Below are 18,538 nucleotides of genomic sequence, written 5' to 3'. Positions count from 1 at the left end.
AAACTTAGAGAAAAAGCTCCTTGACATTGGTCTTGGCAATGGTATTTTGGATACGACACCAAAAACACAAGCAACAAAAACAAAATCAAGTAAGTGGGATTACATCCAAATAAGAAGCTTCGATGCAGCAACAGAAATAATCAGCAGAATGAAGAGGCAATGGAATGGAGAAAATATTAAGGGGTTGACATCCAAAATATATGAGGAGCTCCTACAACTCAATACCAAAAAAACAAAGAATTTGATTGAATAGATGTTTTTCCAAAGAAGGCATACAAATGGCCAACAGGTACATGAAAAGACACTCAACATCATTAATGATGAGGGAAATGCAAATCAAAACCACAATTAGATTTCACCTCACATCTGTTAGAATGGCTGTTACCAAAAAAACAAAAGGTCACAGGGTGTTGGCTAGATTGTTGAGAAAGGGGAACCCCAGTGTGCTGTTGATAGGAATGTGAAGTTGCACAGCTATTATGGAAAAGATTATGAAGTTTTTCAAAGGTTAAGAATAATAGAATTACCATATGATCCAGCATCCTACCTCTGGGTATATATCCAAAGGAAATAAAATCACTATCTTGGACAGATATCTACACTCCCATGTTTATTCCAACATCATTTGTAGTAACCAAGACATTGGAACCAACCTAAGTGTTCTTTGACTGATAAAGAAAACGTGGTCTATATACAGCAGAATACTATTTGGCCATAAAAAAGAAGGAAATCCTGCCATTTATAACAACATGGATAGACCTCGAGGACATTATGCTAAGTGAAGTGAGTCAGATTGAGAAAGACAAATACCCTATGATCTCACTTCTATTGGAATTGTAAAAAAAAAAAAAAAAAAAAAAAAAAAAAGAAGCCAAATTCATAGAAAGGGGAGTAGAATGGTGGTTTCTGGGGGTTGGGGAGGAGTGGGTGATGGGTAGATGTTGGTCAAAGGGAACAAACTTCTGGTTATAAGATGAATAAGTTCTGGGGATCTAATACTCATTATGATTATAATTAATTAGATTGTTTACTTGAAAGTTGGTAATAAATCTTAAATGTTCTTACTACAAAAAATGAAAATTATAATTATGTGAGGTGATGGATATGTTAACTACATTTATTGTTGTAATTATCCATAATATATATGTATGCAAAATCTTGTGTACCTTAAACTTACACAATGTCGTAGGTCAATTATGTCAATAAAGCTGGAAAAAAATTAGAAGTTATATAAAAAAGAACATAGTATCACCCATGGTTTTGCCAAAGGGTGAAATCTGAGTCTGTTCAAGGTTCTGGATCCAGCTGCAGATTTGCAGGCAATACCGAGGATAGAACAACAAGTTGAATTGTGCCATGAGAATGCAATTGGCAAAATCTACATTGTGGGAAGCTCTGCAAGTCAATGGCTCTTGTTTTCTTCAGTGGGTAAATCAGAAGGAAAAGAATGGAGAGGGAACCTGTTGATTACTTAAGGACATATCAGATTTAAAAAAATGAGTACAACCAAACAGTATCAGCATGGACACCTTGAGTGATAGAAATATAAAGAGACATAAGGAAGTGGTTGCTGTAAAGGTCAGGGAGTGGTTACGTTTGAGGGGGAGGAAAGGAGTTGTGATTAGGGTGTGATACAAGGAGGGATTTCTTTTTTTTTTTTTTTCAAGGAGGGATTTCTAAGGAGGATGGCAAACTTCCATTTCTTGATCTGGTTGGTAGTTACAAGGATATTTGCCTAATAATGATGCATTGAGGTATGCATCTGTTCGCTGTGGCTTCTCTGTACCTATGTTTTACTTTATAATCAGTTAAAATATAAAATATTTTATTTATTTACTTATTTATTTTTTTTTTAGAGAGGGAGAGTGTGTAAAAGAGGGGGAGGGAGAGAATCCCAAGCAGGCTTCACACTCAGTGCAGAGCCCAATGTGGGGCTCTATCTCATGACCCTGAGATCATGACCTTAGCCAGAATCAAGAGTCAAACAACCAACTGAGCCACCCCGGTGCCCCCCTGCCAAAATATAAAGTATTTTAATGAAATTAATGCATACTATATCTTTATGTAGAGATATTTATGTTTTTTACTAGATTATTGTAAGTTCTGAGAAATTCTGTCTAAACTTGTTTTATTTGTCTAAGTACACACACATGCATACTCAAAATCAAATAATAGAATGTTTAGATTATACTGGAAGCCACTAGATGAAACATCTGATTGCTTCAAGGAAGAGTTTTATTCCTACAACAACCCTTATTCTAAGTTAAGTACCTCTCCAGGAATTTTGACATTGATTACACACCAGGTCCCTGAGGCATTATTTCAGCCACATATGACCCCTGTCCCTGCAGGCCTGTGCCCAGCTGGAGCTGGGTCATCCTCCCTCTAGCAAGAGTCTTTTCTTGATCCCCATTAAACATCAAAAAGGGATTAAAGAACTTGCAGCAAATATTTTGTTTGGTTTGGCCAAGATCCTTTTTAAGTATTATAAATCTATATAGCATGAGGATATAGTGAAGATATAAAGTCTGGCATCATTATAGACATTGGTCAGATTAGGCAGGTTGCTAAAATGACCCATCATGTACCTTGTGCATAGAATGCTGAAAACTTGAAGTACCCTTTGGTACTATCAATGTTAGTCGTTGTGTGAGAAGTATTTTACTCAGTGAACTTCACAAACCTCTGAACTCAGGGGTTAGAGTACCTTCAGTTTATCACATTGCACAACTCTGAGGTGCGTTTGTGGCCTTCAATGCTCAGTCATGCTGCCCATCTCACTTTTTACTTACCCTTCTCCAGAGATTCACTGTCATCATGCCTGTGGTGATTAATTTTATGTGTCAACTTGACTTGGCTGAGGGATGCCCAGATAGCCATTTCCAGATGTGTTTGTGAGGATGTTTTGGGAAGAGATCAGCCTTTGAATTGGTAGATTGAGGAAGGATGATCACCCTCACCAATGTGGGTGGGCATCATCCAGTCTGTCAAGGGCCCAGATAGAATAAAATGCCAGAAGAAGGGTGAATTTACTCTTTGTTTGAGCTGGGACATCTATCTTCTCCTGACCTTGTACATCAGTGCTCCTGGTTATCCAGCCTTCAGACATGGATGGTGACTTACGTCACTGGCTCCCGTGGTTCTCAGGCCTTTGAGTTTGGACTGGGATTATAGTACCAGCTTTCCTGGGTCTCTGGCTTGCAGGCAGTAGTAGTACATCATAGACTTCTCAGCCTTCACAACTGCAGGAGTTAATCTTCATAATAAATCTTTTTCTCTCTTTGTATCCTATTGGTCCTGTTTCTCTGGAAAATCTTTACTAATATAATTCCCTGATCCCAGAAATGCAACAAAGTAAAACTAATAGGGAATTTTTGTTCCAGATATTTGAGGATAGGCAATTTTTATTAATACTCTAAGTATTTAGCTGTATTCACTAGCAGCAAAGAACTCACTTGTAAAAAGGAAGAATGGTATCTTGCAGTTGTAACTCAAGCAGTGCATATGGTTATGTTTTTCTTAGAATTTTTCCTTTTTAAAAAAGTACACATTTTTCATTTTTAAAGTAATATAAATCTATTACAGAGAATGTTGAAAAATGAAAAAAAAATCCTGTATTCTCACCACTATAAAACAATCATGGTTATAACTTTGTATATCCTTCTAGTCTATTTTGGTATGGATATTTTTTATAGTTATAATAAGAATGTGCATATACTTGTGTTTTTTTCCTTCTAAATTTAGCCCTAGTTAATTATGACATAGTCATATGCATATATCCATGTTACATTATGATCACAGTGGTAATTTTTTTACTATATTAATGTTTATCATTTGGCTCTATCATATTTTTTAGCTGTTAATTTATTTTTGGTAAATATACTTCCCCTCGCGTTTGACCAATATGTTTTTGTATAATGTATAGCATTATGCACATCTCATTTTCATTATTACTGTTCTGAATTTTAGGATATTAACAAGTGTCAAGAATTTCAGTAAACTTCAATCTAATTTTTCTTTCAGTTCTGTCATCGAGTCTAACAAATCTAGTGATTGTAGATGTAGGAGGCATATATTAATTTGCCAACTGTTGTTCTACCCAAGATCTTAATTATATATGACTTAATAAAGTCGTAATAAAGTTGAGCAAGGCAGTAATCTTGTTTAGATCTAGAAGTTGGTCACAGAATAGCAGTTGTGGACAGTTCAGAAACTCATGATACAAAATGAGGGCTCTTTATTTGGAGCCCAGGGAGATCTAATGCTACATTTTCGAGGTGTGTAAGTATGTGCATTCTTGGGAGATAGGTCTTGGTTTTCACCATATATTCAAAAGAATCCAATAACTACTGATGTGAGCAAAGTGTTTGCTAGTTGAATGGAATGCTATTTTTGTGAGTTTCTTTGTGTATTTGCTGTCGTCTCTTTCTTTGCCTTCCCCTTTCTCTCTTTCCTCATTCATCATTTTCAGTAATAGAACTCAGAAAAATGTACCCTTAGGTGAGCAGTGATTTATCACATGGAAGTTTATTTTTTTTAAGATTGTATTTATTTATTCACGAGAGACACAGAGAGGCAGAGACCTAGGCAGAGGGAGAAGCTAGCTCACCTTTGGGAGCCTGATGTGGGACTCGATCCCAGCACCCTGGGATCACGACCTGAGCTGAAGGTAGACATTCAACCACTAGCCACCCAGGTGCCCCCACAAGGAAATTTATGATGACAGACATTTTTGAAGAAACTGAACACATATATGGAATTGTTCATTGAAAACTGCATCAATCTGTGTTGATTTAGGGAAGTTTTCACATTTAAGTCAGTAAGTTAGTGTTACCTTTCTGTGGTGGTATTTTTTTTAAAAAGCAAAACCGGAATATTGATCATTAAATAAATTTTGCTATTAATACAAGTTATTATGTTTTAACAGGTCCATAATGAATTGAGTGCTGAAATCATTCATCAAATGCAGTTATTTTTTTACTATGTTTTTTGGAAAGATATATTTTACTAACTTCACCAAAATTTGAGCTTTCTGAGTTTTTGCAAAACTAAGGCAAAAAGACAGTCTATGCAAATAAACTTAAGTAAAATTATTTTCAGATGTTAAAAATTATTAATTGATTTTTTCACTTTGATTTCTAACATGTTTCTTTTTAATTTGACTACAGTTGACATACAATGTTACATTAGACTTAGGTGTACAACATAGTGGTTCAACAAGTTTAGACATTATCCTATGTTCACCATAAGTGTAACTACCATCTGTTCTGATACATTGCTATTATAATGTCCTTGACTATATTCCTTATGCTGTGCCTTTTATTCCTGTGACTTATTCATTCCATAACTGGAAGCCTCCTATTCTCTTTCACCTATTTTGCCAAACCCCCTACCCCTTCCCTCCTGGCAACGATCAGTTCTCTGTATTTATAGGTCTGATTCTGCTTTTTGTTGTTTGCTCATTTCTTGTTGTTACTAGCTTTTTTATTCCATTTATGAGTGAAATCACATGATATTAGTCTTTCTGAATATTTCACTCACCTTTAGGTACATTCATTTTGGCTCAAGTGGCATGATCTTATCCTTCTTTCTGGTTTCATGATATTCCAGTGTGTGTGTGTGTGTGTGTGTGTGTGTGTGTGTGTGTGCATGTGCATGCATACATGCATGTGTGTGTGTGTACACATTTTCCTTATCCATTATCTATTGATGGACACTTAGATTGCTTCCATGAAACTGTCCTTTTTTAAAAGATAAAATATTAGTTATTTTTGATTACCAAATGACATGAATAACCTCTTTTCTAGTATAACAGGGCTTCTGACATTCAATGACTACTTGTTTTTGACAAAGGACTAATCCATATCTTATGTTTTCTTAGGAATGGGCTGTTTCTGGGGAGCTGAGCGGAAATTCTGGACCAAGAAAGGAGTATATTCAACTCAAGTTGGTTATGCAGGAGGCTATACTTCCAATCCTACTTATAAGGAAGTCTGTTCAGGTAGGAAGAATTTGATCCAACTTCTATTATAAGAAGCAAGAAAGGGCACATCTTTGCTGGCAGGTGACAAGATCTTTAAAATGCAAATAAAATTGTTTGTGTTTCTTTAATCTTTTCTTTCCCATTTCTATAAATATACTTGCTGGCCTCTCACTTTATTTTTATATTTTTATTTCATTTCATTAAAGATTTAAAATTTTATTCATTTTAGAGAGAGAACACACATGAATAAGAGGAGGGACAGAGGGAGAGAATTTCAAGCAGACTCCCCACTCAGGCACAGACCCTGATACAGTGTTTGATCCCGTCACCCTGAGATTATGGCCTGAGCCAAAACCAAGAGTTGACACTCAACTGATCGAGACCCCTAGGCACCCATCTCACTTTATAATTTTAGAAGATAATAGATTTCCTATGGAATGTACCATTTAGGTTTTGTTGCAAAATAATCACTATTAAGCTTAATTCTAAAGTAGTCACTTATTAGTTTATGATTATGTGGGTCAGAATTTGGACTGGCCTCATCCTGGCGGTTCTTCTGCTAATCTCATCTGGGCTCATTCATGTGACTCCAGTCAACCAGTAGGCTGCCTGGGTACTAGTTGGTCTAGGATGGCTTCACTCATAGATCTGCGTTTGGTACTGGCTGTCCATTTTTGTTGGCTGGGGTAATGGGAATGATGGACCATGTCTTCAACATACTGGCCTGGGCAAATTCACATGGTGGTGGATGCAGAGATTTCAGGAGCAACAAGAGAGGATAAGCCCTATTCTTCTAGCACTTTTCAAGTCCCTGTTTATGTCACATTTACTGTTGTCCCATTGGCCAAAGCAAGTCATGTGGTCTAGCCTAGAATCAATGTGGGAGGGATCCTCTAGGATAGAGAGGTGTGAAATCTGCAGTAGTCTACTATATATGAGGTAAACATCACGCACTATAATTGCTTCTCTGTGGGTAAGACATTCAAATCTAGTCCATAATGAAGGGATTGGCAAACTGGCTTGCAGGCTAAATCCTACCCACTGCTAGGTTATGTAAATAAAATCTTATAGAAATCCAGCCAGACTCATTTTTTTGTTTATTTTCTGTGAATGCTTTCATGGAATGATGGCAGAGTTGACTGGATATGTCAGAGATGGTATGGCCTGCAAAACCTAAAATATTTATGATTTAGCCTTTTACAGAAAAATTTTTGGCTACCAGGATAGGCAGATGCACTCATGGCAAATTCTAGCTCAAATACCAGGCAACCATTCTGGATCTGTTTTTTGTTCTGGCCTTCAAAGATTTTCTTTATTTCACTGCCAGCTCAGGTAACATTTAAAACACAATTTTTTTTCTCTTTTAAACACTTTTTAAAAAATTTTTCAAATAAGAGTGGTATATATTTAAGGTGTATGACATGATATTTTGATATGCACAGTGAAATGATTACTAATAGTCAAGCTAATTAACATACACATCTCCTCACATACTTTTTTGGTGGCAAGAGCACCTATGATCTACTCTCTTAACAAATTTCAAGTGAAAAATACAGTATTATTAACTACCATCACCATGCTATACATTAGATTTCTAGCACTAATTCATCCTCCATAACAGAAAGTTTGTAACCTTTGACCAACATTTCCCTGCTTCCTTCTACTCCTGCACCTAGTAACCACTCTCTGTTTCTTTGAGTGTGATTTGTTTAGATTCCCATATACAAATGAGAACATGCAGTATACAGTTTTTTGGTGTCTTGATTAATTTCACTTAGCATACTTTCTTCCAGCTTCATCCACATTGTTGCAAGTGGCAGAATTTACTTCACGTGTAAGGCTGAATAATATTGCATTATGTATATACCACAATATCTTTTTTTTTTTAATTTTTATTTATTTATGATAGTCACAGAGAGAGAGAGAGAGGCAGAGACATAGGCAGAGGGAGAAGCAGGCTCCATGCACTGGGAGCCCGATGTGGGATTCGATCCCGGGTCTCCAGAATCGCGCCCTGGGCCAAAGGCGGGCGCCAAACCACTGCGCCACCCAGGGATCCCCTACCACAATATCTTTATCCATTTTTTTCTGCTGGTGGAGACTTCAGTTGTTTCCAAACCATGGCTATTGTGAATGATGCTGAGGTGAACATGGGGGCATAGCTTTTGCCCTGAGTTACTGATTTCATTTCATTAGGATATATGCTCAGAAGAGAGATAGCTGGATCATAGAATAGTTTTATTTTTAATGTTTTGAGGAACATCCATACTGTAAAACACATTTAAAAAATATTTCATTCAGTATCTTGAGTTCTTTTTTAAAATTTATTTATTTTTTTATTTCAGAAAGTGAGTGAGTGAGCACAAGTAGGGTGAGGGGTAGAGGCAGAGAGGAGATAGAATTGCAAGCTGACAGTCTGCTGAGCGTGGAGCCCAACGTGTGGCTTAATCTCATGACTCTGAGATCACGACCTGAGCCAAAATCAAGAGTTGGATATTTGACTGAGCCACCCAGGTGGCTCTCTTAAAGAGCCCCTCTTAAAGAGTTCTTAAGAGGGAGGGTTTATTATCTTAATATATAGTCCGCCATAGTGACAGAAGTGGGATTTTAAAAATACATAAATAGTTTTATCTTTTAAAAATAAAGAGTTGAACTCACGGTACTTGTAGAGGGCCCACTCAGCTGTCTGAGGGCACCATGAAGACAGGTGGGAGAGGAGTTGGAGTCTGAGAGTTTGTTCCATAATGAGCATGTTGGTTTGTTTGCTACAACATGAATTCTGATTTTGAAATGAAATTTGAGCGGTGCAATATTGAAAATATCATAAGAACATACATATTCTTGTTTTTCCTGCCTTTACAGAAGAACTGGAATTTACTCATTGGTGTTGAGAATGTGGAATATTGAACAAATACTTTAATAGTTAATCCAAGTTTTTTCTTTGCATCTGTTTCAAAATTAAAGAAATGCTTATGCAGAGTTATAAATAGATTCAGTTGAACCCTGGAGATTGCCCAGGTGTATCCTCTTAAGTCTCAGGAATGGAAATGAGTAGATTCCTTCCCATAATTGCAGACATGACTTAATAGCTCAAGAGAAAAGGTTGCTAAGAAAACCTCCAAATATCTACTGTTTATACTATTATTCTTCACCAGCAAAATGTTAATAATCAATTAGAATACTGTTTGCTCAGACTTGTTTCAATTCAGCTCTTTATGTTAAGAAGAACAGCATGGTAATTGCCCTTTGTTGAACTCCTACTATGTGCCAGACACTGTAAGAAGCACTTTTTTTTTTGTCTCTTTGCTTTTTTGCATCTAATTTTCTGAAGAATTCCATGAAATGTTTCAGTTTCTGTCTTTTACAGAGGGAGTGTTGAGGCTCAGAGAGGAAAGGAACTTCCCCAAGGTCATATACAGGAGGAATTCTAACCTCATCAACTGTCCGCTCCAAGTTTATGCCACTGACCATGGTGTCTGTCACCCAACTGTCATATCCCAGTGATTCTCTGTTCATCCATTCATACTTCCTAACACCCGAGTCCCACACTCTCTTTCATGTCCATCTCCACTACACTTTAAAAAAATTGGTGTGCTTTTTAATGATAATACAGTAAAGAAAATACCAAGCAGGTTTTGTTTTTGTTTTGTTTTTGTTTTGGTCTTTCTGATGTTTCGAAGGACAGAAGACAAAACTCTTTTAAGATACAGTTCATGCAAACAGCTGGTATCTCAGAGTCTTGTACAGAAGCCACGGAGGCTGGTAAAGAACTCTGTATTTGATGTGAACGCTATCTGCTAAGTTAGTGGTGGCACTGGGAAGCATGGTTGTCATGGAAACTTGTTCCTGATTGGGCAATGATGGTTATGGGGTCTTACCCAGACACAGAAGGAGAGATGATTTCTTTCCCTGGGCTTCCTTTTTTTTTTTTTTTGTTCTGATCATGAAAGGAAAAACAAAAAGACAGAGAGAAACTGTGATAGAAAAGACCCCCTGGCACAGAAGTGGTAGAGCCTTCAGATCTCTGGGAATAGCAGGGAAGGAGAACAAACAAGGTCCCCAGCTAGAGTAATTAGGGTAAGCAGCTAATTAAAGATTTGTGACCAGAGAGAGAATGGGGGAGACAGAATACAGGTGATACTGGCAGGGCTTCCCTGCTGAAGCCTCGGGTGCTCACAGCCGCGCTGAACAAGTCAGCCCTGGGGGAGTCTGACTTGCAGGGAAGAAAAACCAAGGCTCTACTACAATGTGTAATAATTGCTGAGGTTTCATATGAGAGAAATACTAGTCTGTGCTCCAGGATTTGGATTAATTTCAAAACTGCTCACGCTTGTGTTTGTAATTAAGTTTGTAAAGCTTTGGTCACTGCAGATTCATTCATTCATTCATTCATTCATTCACTCATCATTCAAGAAACAAAGCCTAGGACAAGGACTGTCTGCCAAATTCCTTCTCGAATAGCAAGTACACTTGAGCCCAAGGTACCATTTGGTTTCTTGGGGCAGGTGCCAGATTTCCAGGGATAGCACTCAGGGAGGAGGAGCAGTTTTCAAAATCCAAAGGGCCAGCTCTACCACTGCCCCCTACCCCCACCCCGACCCCTCATGTGATGACTAATGTTAGAGCTTCCACAGCCTTGTCTCAGCACACAGATTGGTGTGTGCCACAGAGGTTCCACAAGCCATGGAACCAGAAACATTAGCTGACGTTTGTTATACCCGCACACCAGTGGGTGCTATGTGTTGCCTGGAGGGATGAGCAGGTGAGTGGGTGTGTATGTGAGTGTAGAAGCAGGTGTGTATCCAGGTAGGATGCATATTAATGTCTGAATGGTATTTCTTTGTAGCTATTAATGCTCTTGTGATTCTGAGACTCAAGCTGGAGGTGTAGTTAGGCACGTAGAAAAGCTGTGTGTTTTCTAGTAAGAGCCAGGAGAAAGATGTGATCCCATGGTGGGTGACACATGGCCAGAGTTGATTTTGACATGTAAGTAGAACATTCATTAATGGCTCACTAATAGGGGTGTTACATGCCGAGTGATCTGCGTGATATTTGAGCCTGACATCTGTCGAAAATACAAGCGGACAACAGTTCCTAAGGCAGTAAAGTTGCCCTTTGGGAATGAAATATAAGCTGGCAATGTCTCAGAGTACAGATAGGCAGTCACTTAGAGGAGAGCTTGGCTTGGTCAGTAGGACCTCAGAGTAACCTGATGGAATACCCTGCCATATGTATAAAGGGAAACAAACAAACAAACAAACAAACAGAAGGCCTCAGCAAGGAGGCTGGTCAGCCAGGCCAGCCTGGAAAGGGGAAAGTCCTGCTGGCCCTCTCCGGGTTGCTTTGTAAGGTTTGGCTTCTGAATAGACTACCAGACAGAGCCTGACACTCTGATGCTTTTAAGTTTTATCAGTAACTCCTCTTATTCTGATCCACACCCTATAGAAACTTCTCATCTTTTGTCCTACCGTGGAGATTATTTACAGAAAGAAAATGCAATGAGACCAGGTTGGTCAGCCAGACAGTTCTAATTCTCATTTCAAATTCAATTATATGCCATTCTGAGATGTATATCTCAGTTTATTGTGAGTTTAGTCTACACAGTTCATTCTCTCCTTATTGGATTAACCTTGGGTTAAATTAAATGATAAAAATGGAAGTTTGGCCTTCAAAGCTGAGAGAAGCCAGATCACAATGATTTTCCAAAGGCTGTGATTGTCTCCTTGCATTTCCCCAGAGACTCCTGCCCCTCACATGTCCATCATTTCATTTAAACCTGTTTTAAAAGTGACCTTTTTCCTGTAGCAGGCACCTAAACTTCCCTTCCTTGGATTCATCACTTAGCACTGAACCAAGAGCCACAGGCTGAGAGACTTGCATTTCCCAGATATTCTAGGCCTGAATTAGAAGCCTTCTGTGAGCTGCCTACCACCAGCTCCTGCACTGTGAACCCAGTCATGGCTTGGACTTGAGGTGGTGTGGCTCACGGCCACTGTTAGGCCACTATTTCTTGTGGTGTTTCAGATCTGTCTCTAATAATGTGCCAAGAAGTAATCTAAGTCCTGGCGGCCACCATTCTAATCCTAAATTGACTTCCAAAGATTTATGCATTCATTTGGTGTTCCTTAAAAGCCCAGTGCATGCCTAGCACTAGAGATCCCATAGAAACGTGGGATGACATAACTGTCAGGAGCCTAGATTTCATGTAGCCTTTCTAGAATGAATTAAATTGTACCTGTCTTCCAGAATTCTTTCTCTGTAGTCAAATGGAAGCTTAATCTCTCACATTTGTTTTAAAGTGTTGCGCTGACCCTGGATTTCTCTTTACACACACATGCATGTGCGCACACACACACACAAAACACACCAACTCCCCCAAACATTTGTTATGCAAACCAACTGATTAACTGGCATGCTGTTGCTTTACTACATTGATTTTAGAAGTAATTGAGCTATTCAGATCCCTGAATACCCTGATAGAGAATTATTCTTACATTTTATAATAATGACTACACAGATGAAAATATGAAAAGACATTCTGCAATGGGTAAGCATTCTGGGTTAATTTCAGTGCATTAGCCTAATACACAAATAACCCCATTTCTGGCGAGAAAACCCAGGATGTTCATTCACTGGGTAATATCTTTTCGTATTTTGCTTACAGATGTTCAGAACAATTCCATGTTTATTAGTCTATTCAAAAGCTTTTAGAAATTTGCACAGCCAAGTGGCACCAAAACCAGAAGCATGAAAAGGACTGCATAACTTTTTCTCAGAAGTGAGATTTATACAATCACCACAGAGGATCTGAGGCCCAGATACTTTCTTTCAATAGAACACTCCGGACGATTTTCAGGCAACATGTCCAACGGCGGATCTGAGCTGGAGCCTGGTCTGGGAGGAAGAGTGTGGGAGTCCTCATGTCACCTTCCAATGGTTTTAATGTTCAGGCCATTTTGCTTCCTGGACTCAGTCTCCTCTCTTGTCAAATGGGGGCGGTACTATTTTATGAAGCCAATAGAGTTGTGGTGAGGGTCTTATTTGAAAATAAAATGACTTTAAGTTGGAAGTGTCATAGAAAATCAAGAACATACACTTTCTACCGTGCTAGCTCTTGGGCATATTAAAGATCAAAGTGAAGGGTCAAGGACTAGCTGATGACCTGGGATCAGCCTGCAGAATGTGCACGTGACACAACAAATGGAAGCCATCTTCTCCTATTCCTCTTCTTTGTTCCTTATTTCCTTGATGCTGAAGAGTTCTAACGCAGTGTTGAATAATTTCTCCACTGATATAAAGCAACTCAGTATACTTTTTTAGTTTGACTTAATTTCTGAAGTGTTTGGGTGGATGTACATGTCTATGTATCTTACATGAGATTAATGATCCCATTTTTCTTCAAAGTAGTGATGAGTTCTGTTATTAGCAGATTTTACCAAGCAATGTAAAACTCTTTCTAAATTCCTTGCAGACTACATTAAATCTCTTTTTAGTGTGTAGTAAGTCTTATTGTACTCATTTCAATGTCAGTCAAGGTAAATTACTAAGTTATTGGCAGATCCCTGAAAATGCAAGAATTCTGGTGTTCAGTTCATGCTATAAGCAATTTGATCACTTTTTATTCCTCAGGTATTAGACATACAATTGATGTTGAACTTGTCTGCAGGAGAAAATGCTTGTCTTTCTCAAACCCCCTGACAGAAAGCAAGCCCCAAGGGCAGTGGTCCTATGACTCCTAGTTATAATCCCTGAGACCAAATATAGCTTCCCAGATCACCATGTTGCTGGAATCCTAAAAGAAAATTGAAATCAGTACCTATAATTCTTTTTAGAGTGAGGATGGGGATCAAGGATTCAGAGTGCAGTTAACTTTTCATTTTTCAATGTTGAGATTTCAATACATCAATATTCTTGTCCACTAGATCCTGGTTATTTTTTTAGTTAGGCTGGATTTTTTTTTCCCTAAAAACTGAGGACTGAGATTTTTCTAATAGATCATTCTTATATCTGCTAGATGCTCTAAGGGCTGAGTGCTACAGTCAGGAGCAGAGCTAAGGGTGTGACAATGGAACCTTCAGGAACCTCTCTTGTTAGCCACTGTTTTGGCACCTTGTTTCCCCTAGACCTAGGAATAAGAAAGGAAATCATTAAACGAGAGGCTGTTGGGGCCTCACTCTCTTTCAAAGCTTCTGCAAATCTGGTTTCCAGCCTCAGCTGTGGAATCACAGGGCCTGTAGCATTAGGACACAGAATCTGTAAATTGATTTGTCCACTGAGCATGGCCTCATGATCTGAATAATCATCTCACATCTACTTCAAGTTTTCAATCTGTAAGGGAGCTGACACTGTGATAAATAAAATATACATTCCTCCAGTGTTACTGACCTCAGAGCAGTTCTTTGTTATCACATAGGTTCTTCATCCTGGATTCTAAAATTAGAGTGACTATCCTGGCGGCTCTTAAGCAGCATCCAGACAGAATTATTCTGTCTCTCATGCTCATATAGTGATGAGATCACCACGCTAAAGGACTGTCCAAAGTTCCCAATGTGAAGTGAAATACACACAAGCATGTCTCTTTGCTAGAGACATTTTGAGTTTGCCGAAATCTTTCAATCCAGCTTTAGGCATCACAGAAGATGAGTATTTTCTATAGCTTCTCAGGACTGCATGCTGACAAACACCAACAGAGGAGGCAATTCAAGCCCACCGTCCTCACCTGGTAAAAGAAGCATTTGTGCTTTTCCTTCCTGTTGGGTTTATTGACCAAAGACCCCAGGTGTGTCAGTGTCTTTTTTTTGCCATTTAAGGGAAGGGATGGTGAATGAATTTGATGGTTTATGGATTCTCTGAGGACTAGAGCATGTTCAATGTATTCTTCGTGTGACTTCATATTTTCACATTCCCTAAGTTTATTTGGCTATTCAATTCATCTGTCTCCTTGAGCAGCTTAAATCACTGCTGGGTACAGGTGTGGAGGTCAAAGGTCAATAGACCGACAGACTTGAAGTAGCTAAACATGTCAGTGTTTGAACATATCTGATGGTAAAATTCTAGTAGAGGCTCTTTAAAAGGAAAGTAAACTAAATGAAAAGGAACAATAATAAAAACATTCTTCATATTCACCCAGCACTAGGAATAGGTTCTTCTTTCATTGTTTCAGGATTATATTCTCAAAGATTTAGGAGGGAGATTAAGAGGAATTTGCTATAGCAAGCAGTTCTTAGAACATAATTGCAAAAGCAATTGATGAATATGTCTACACTGATATTTTCAAATCACATATAATGGAACCATAATGTAATATGAGAAAATAACCTTTTAGGGGGTTGAGCTTCTCTAGGAATTTTATGTGATGCTCTGGGTCTTAATTACTTCATAATGACTGACAATTTTTAGAGGCTTCAAATGAGCATTATTTTTTTTCCTAAGTTACATTAAAAATAAGTATCTGGGTCAATTAGTGCCCCATCTGCCAGTTAAAATGGCAATAAGAGAGACTCCAATGAAAACCCGGTCACCCATTCTGTGATCGCGTCACCCAGTAGGAACGGAGCAGCTTCAGAGGAGGTCACTGCTGTTTGCCTTGCTGGCACGTTCAGTTTGCCCAGGCCTCATCAGCATGTGAATCAGCAACAGACCACTGAGTGCCTTCAGTGGTGAGCTAGGCTTTGCTTGGTAAATCCTGGCCTCCGATGAGTGGCATTGCGGGATCTATCAGAGGGCACGGAAGGACAGAACCGAGCTCCGCCCCTTCCATCTTTGCAGATGGGAACTAGTACAGCTTCTGTGTGCCAGGAGCTCTCCCAAGAGGACTGTTCACCCAGAATGGGCTGCATCCCTTTTATTTATCCCTTCCTCTTCTTTTTGGTTATTCCCCCTCCCTCTCCCACTCCCTCTTTTGTCCCTTCTTTCCTCTAGTTATAGATACATTGCCTTTCTCCTCAAGTACTGTTATTATTATAACATCCTTAAAAATCACAACTAATGACTTAAATAGTGCCCATCTTAGGTTTGGAACAGTTTATAACTTGGGGCATCTGGGTGGCTCAGTCAGTTGAGCATCCGACTCTTGATTTCTGCTCAGGTCATGATCTCGGGGTCTTGAGATCAAGCCCCACATCCGCATCTGTGCTCAGCGGGGAGTCTGCCTGAGATTCTCTTTCCTTCCTGCTCAGCCCCTCCCCTCACTTGCTTGTGTGCGTCTGCATTCTCTCTCTCTCTCTCTCTCTCAAATAAATAAATAAAATCTTTTTTTAAAAGGAACAGTTTATAACTTAATATTCTCCACAGGTATTACATTAGCTTATATTAATCACTAAATTTGTAAAATCTACAAGATGCTTTCCCAGGATGATCTTTGTCACACGTCTAAGAAATAGAGTGGCACTGTCGCTCCCACTTACAACACTGCAAAGCGCTCAGAATCAGTAAGTTGCTCAGTGTGGCACCTGCTAATTAGAGGTAGTGACAGCCTCTTCTGATGGCATTTCTTTTGAAAAGAAAACGGGGTTTGTATTTCAAACTGTCTCCTTCTAAGCTTGTTCTTTATCTGTTTCCAACAGATGCATTTTCACATGCCCTTCTTGAGCATTTTAGGATACTTTGAAAGAAATTAAGATGTGACGTTGTTGTAGGAATAAACTAGAATTTTGAAAATGGCTTGTAAAAAATGTCTGGGACTATTTAGATGAACTTGACCTATAGAAACAGGGATTTCTTTTCTTGTTGTTGAAATATAATTAATAAAGTTATATTAGTTTCCAGTGTTCAACATAGGGATTTGATAATTTTTTACATTACTCAGTGCTCACCACAGTAAGTGTATTCACCATACAATGCAATTATATTATTGGTTATATTCCCTATGCTGTACTTTTCATCTGCATGACTTACCTATTTTATAACTGGAAGTCTGTACATCTTAATCCCCTTTATTTATTTTGCCCATCCCCCAACTCCCCTCTCCTCTGGCAACTATCAGTTTGTTCTTTGTATTTATGTCTTTTTTTTTTCTTTTTCTTTTAGTTGGATGGATCTTAGAGGTCCTCTGTTCCAGTGATTTCTGAAACTTCTCTTAAGCATTAGAATGGTTTCTTCAGATAAAAATTTTGCAGAGATGGCTAATATTGAAACAGGGTTCAGGATACTCTGATTAGAAGAGGGAGCTTCTCTTACCCTGTCCTCATTCTTTAGGCCAAGGAGGTACATTCCCAGAATGAAGCCTAGAAGCAGGTGAGGATCAGGGACAACTTCACTCTCAGCTGAAACACATGGAGGAGGTTAAGACCTCCCTTACCTCAATAAACTCTCATGCCTGCTTTAAGCCTGCACACTGGAAGTTATGGAAATCTCCAGCATTTCAGGGAGACCATCCAGAGGAAAGTTCTAGAAGGCCTGAGAAAGGAGTCTTTTTTCTCAGAGCTGTACCCAGGTTCCCAAAGCATAGGTGTTTCTGTGTTAGTTCCTTGTCTCACAGCAGATGGGCCCAGAGCATCCAGTTTCTTCCAATCACTGTGCTCCTTTCCTTTTCACTTTCAGCTCTGGCTCATGGAGCATATTTATTTGAAAGTGCTCTCTCCCCTCCTTTGTTCTGGAAGTAGGGAACTCTTAGCTACTGTAACACCCATGCCCCTGTCAGCAGACCTGCTTTGCTCCTGAAGGGTGAGTTGACAAAAAGTCATAGGTGCCTGAACTTATGTCTTTGTGCACAAGAAAAAAAAAATCTGTCACCTTGTTTAAGGCTTGTTCGGTTGTGTTTGATTGTTTGAAAATACTCCAGGGAAAACCATCTGTCTACTTCTGAGAGTCAGGTTGTAAAATGGCTAAGCCACATACTGGGGGTGGGGATGGGGTGGGCATCAGGAAGAAACTATCTTGTTTTGGATCTTTAATACCATTTTAAAATTAATACACTTTGTTTTTTTAGAGTGGCTTTAGCTTCATGGTAAGATTAAGAGTAAGGTACAGAGATTTCCCATATATTCCCTGCCCCCTCCTCCCTACCCCTCCCCACCCCCACAGAACCTCCCTGACTATGGACATCCCCCTCCAGAGTGGTGCCTTTGTTACAGCTGATGAACCTCCTTTGACACATCATGATCACCCAAAGCCCACAGTTTACATTAGAGTTCACTCTTGGTATTTACATCCTGTGAGTTTGGGCAACTGTATAATGACATGTAGCCATTATTATCGTATCGTACAGAATAGGTGCACTGTTTTAGACCTCCTCCATGCTCTGCCTCTTCATCCCTTCCTCCTTCCTTGCCCCCTAGCAACCACTCATCTTTTTACGGTCTCCACAGTTTTGTCTTTTCCAGAATGCCATATAATTGGAATAACGCAGTATATTATCAGATTGACTTCTTACACTTAACAATAATACATTTTAGTTTTTTTCCCGTCTTCTTTTTTTTTTAAGATTTTATTTATTTATTCATGAGAGACACAGGGAAAGAGAGGCAGAGACACAGGCAGAGGGAGAAGCAGGCTCCCTGTGGGGAGCCCAATGTGGGACTTGATCCTGAGACTCCAGGATCACGCCCTGGGCTG

General features: G+C 39.0%; 1 protein-coding gene across 9 annotated transcripts in view; it reads left to right on the top strand.

Annotated features, from left to right (window-relative positions):
• Positions 1–18,538, top strand: part of MSRA (methionine sulfoxide reductase A) — a 426,146-nt gene that overhangs the window by 204,236 nt on the left and 203,372 nt on the right. For all 9 annotated transcript variants that reach the window (XM_072796098.1, XM_072796096.1, XM_072796093.1 and 6 more), the window contains one exon: positions 5,882–6,001. In XM_072796098.1, coding sequence (XP_072652199.1) covers positions 5,882–6,001 — 120 coding nt within the window. The remainder of the gene's footprint in view (positions 1–5,881; positions 6,002–18,538) is intronic.

Source organism: Canis lupus, chromosome 24, assembly GCF_048164855.1.
Source record: "Canis lupus baileyi chromosome 24, mCanLup2.hap1, whole genome shotgun sequence".
NCBI lineage: Eukaryota > Metazoa > Chordata > Mammalia > Carnivora > Canidae > Canis > Canis lupus.
Note: the sequence above shows the minus strand (reverse complement) of the source record. Positions and strands in the feature narration are given on the sequence as shown.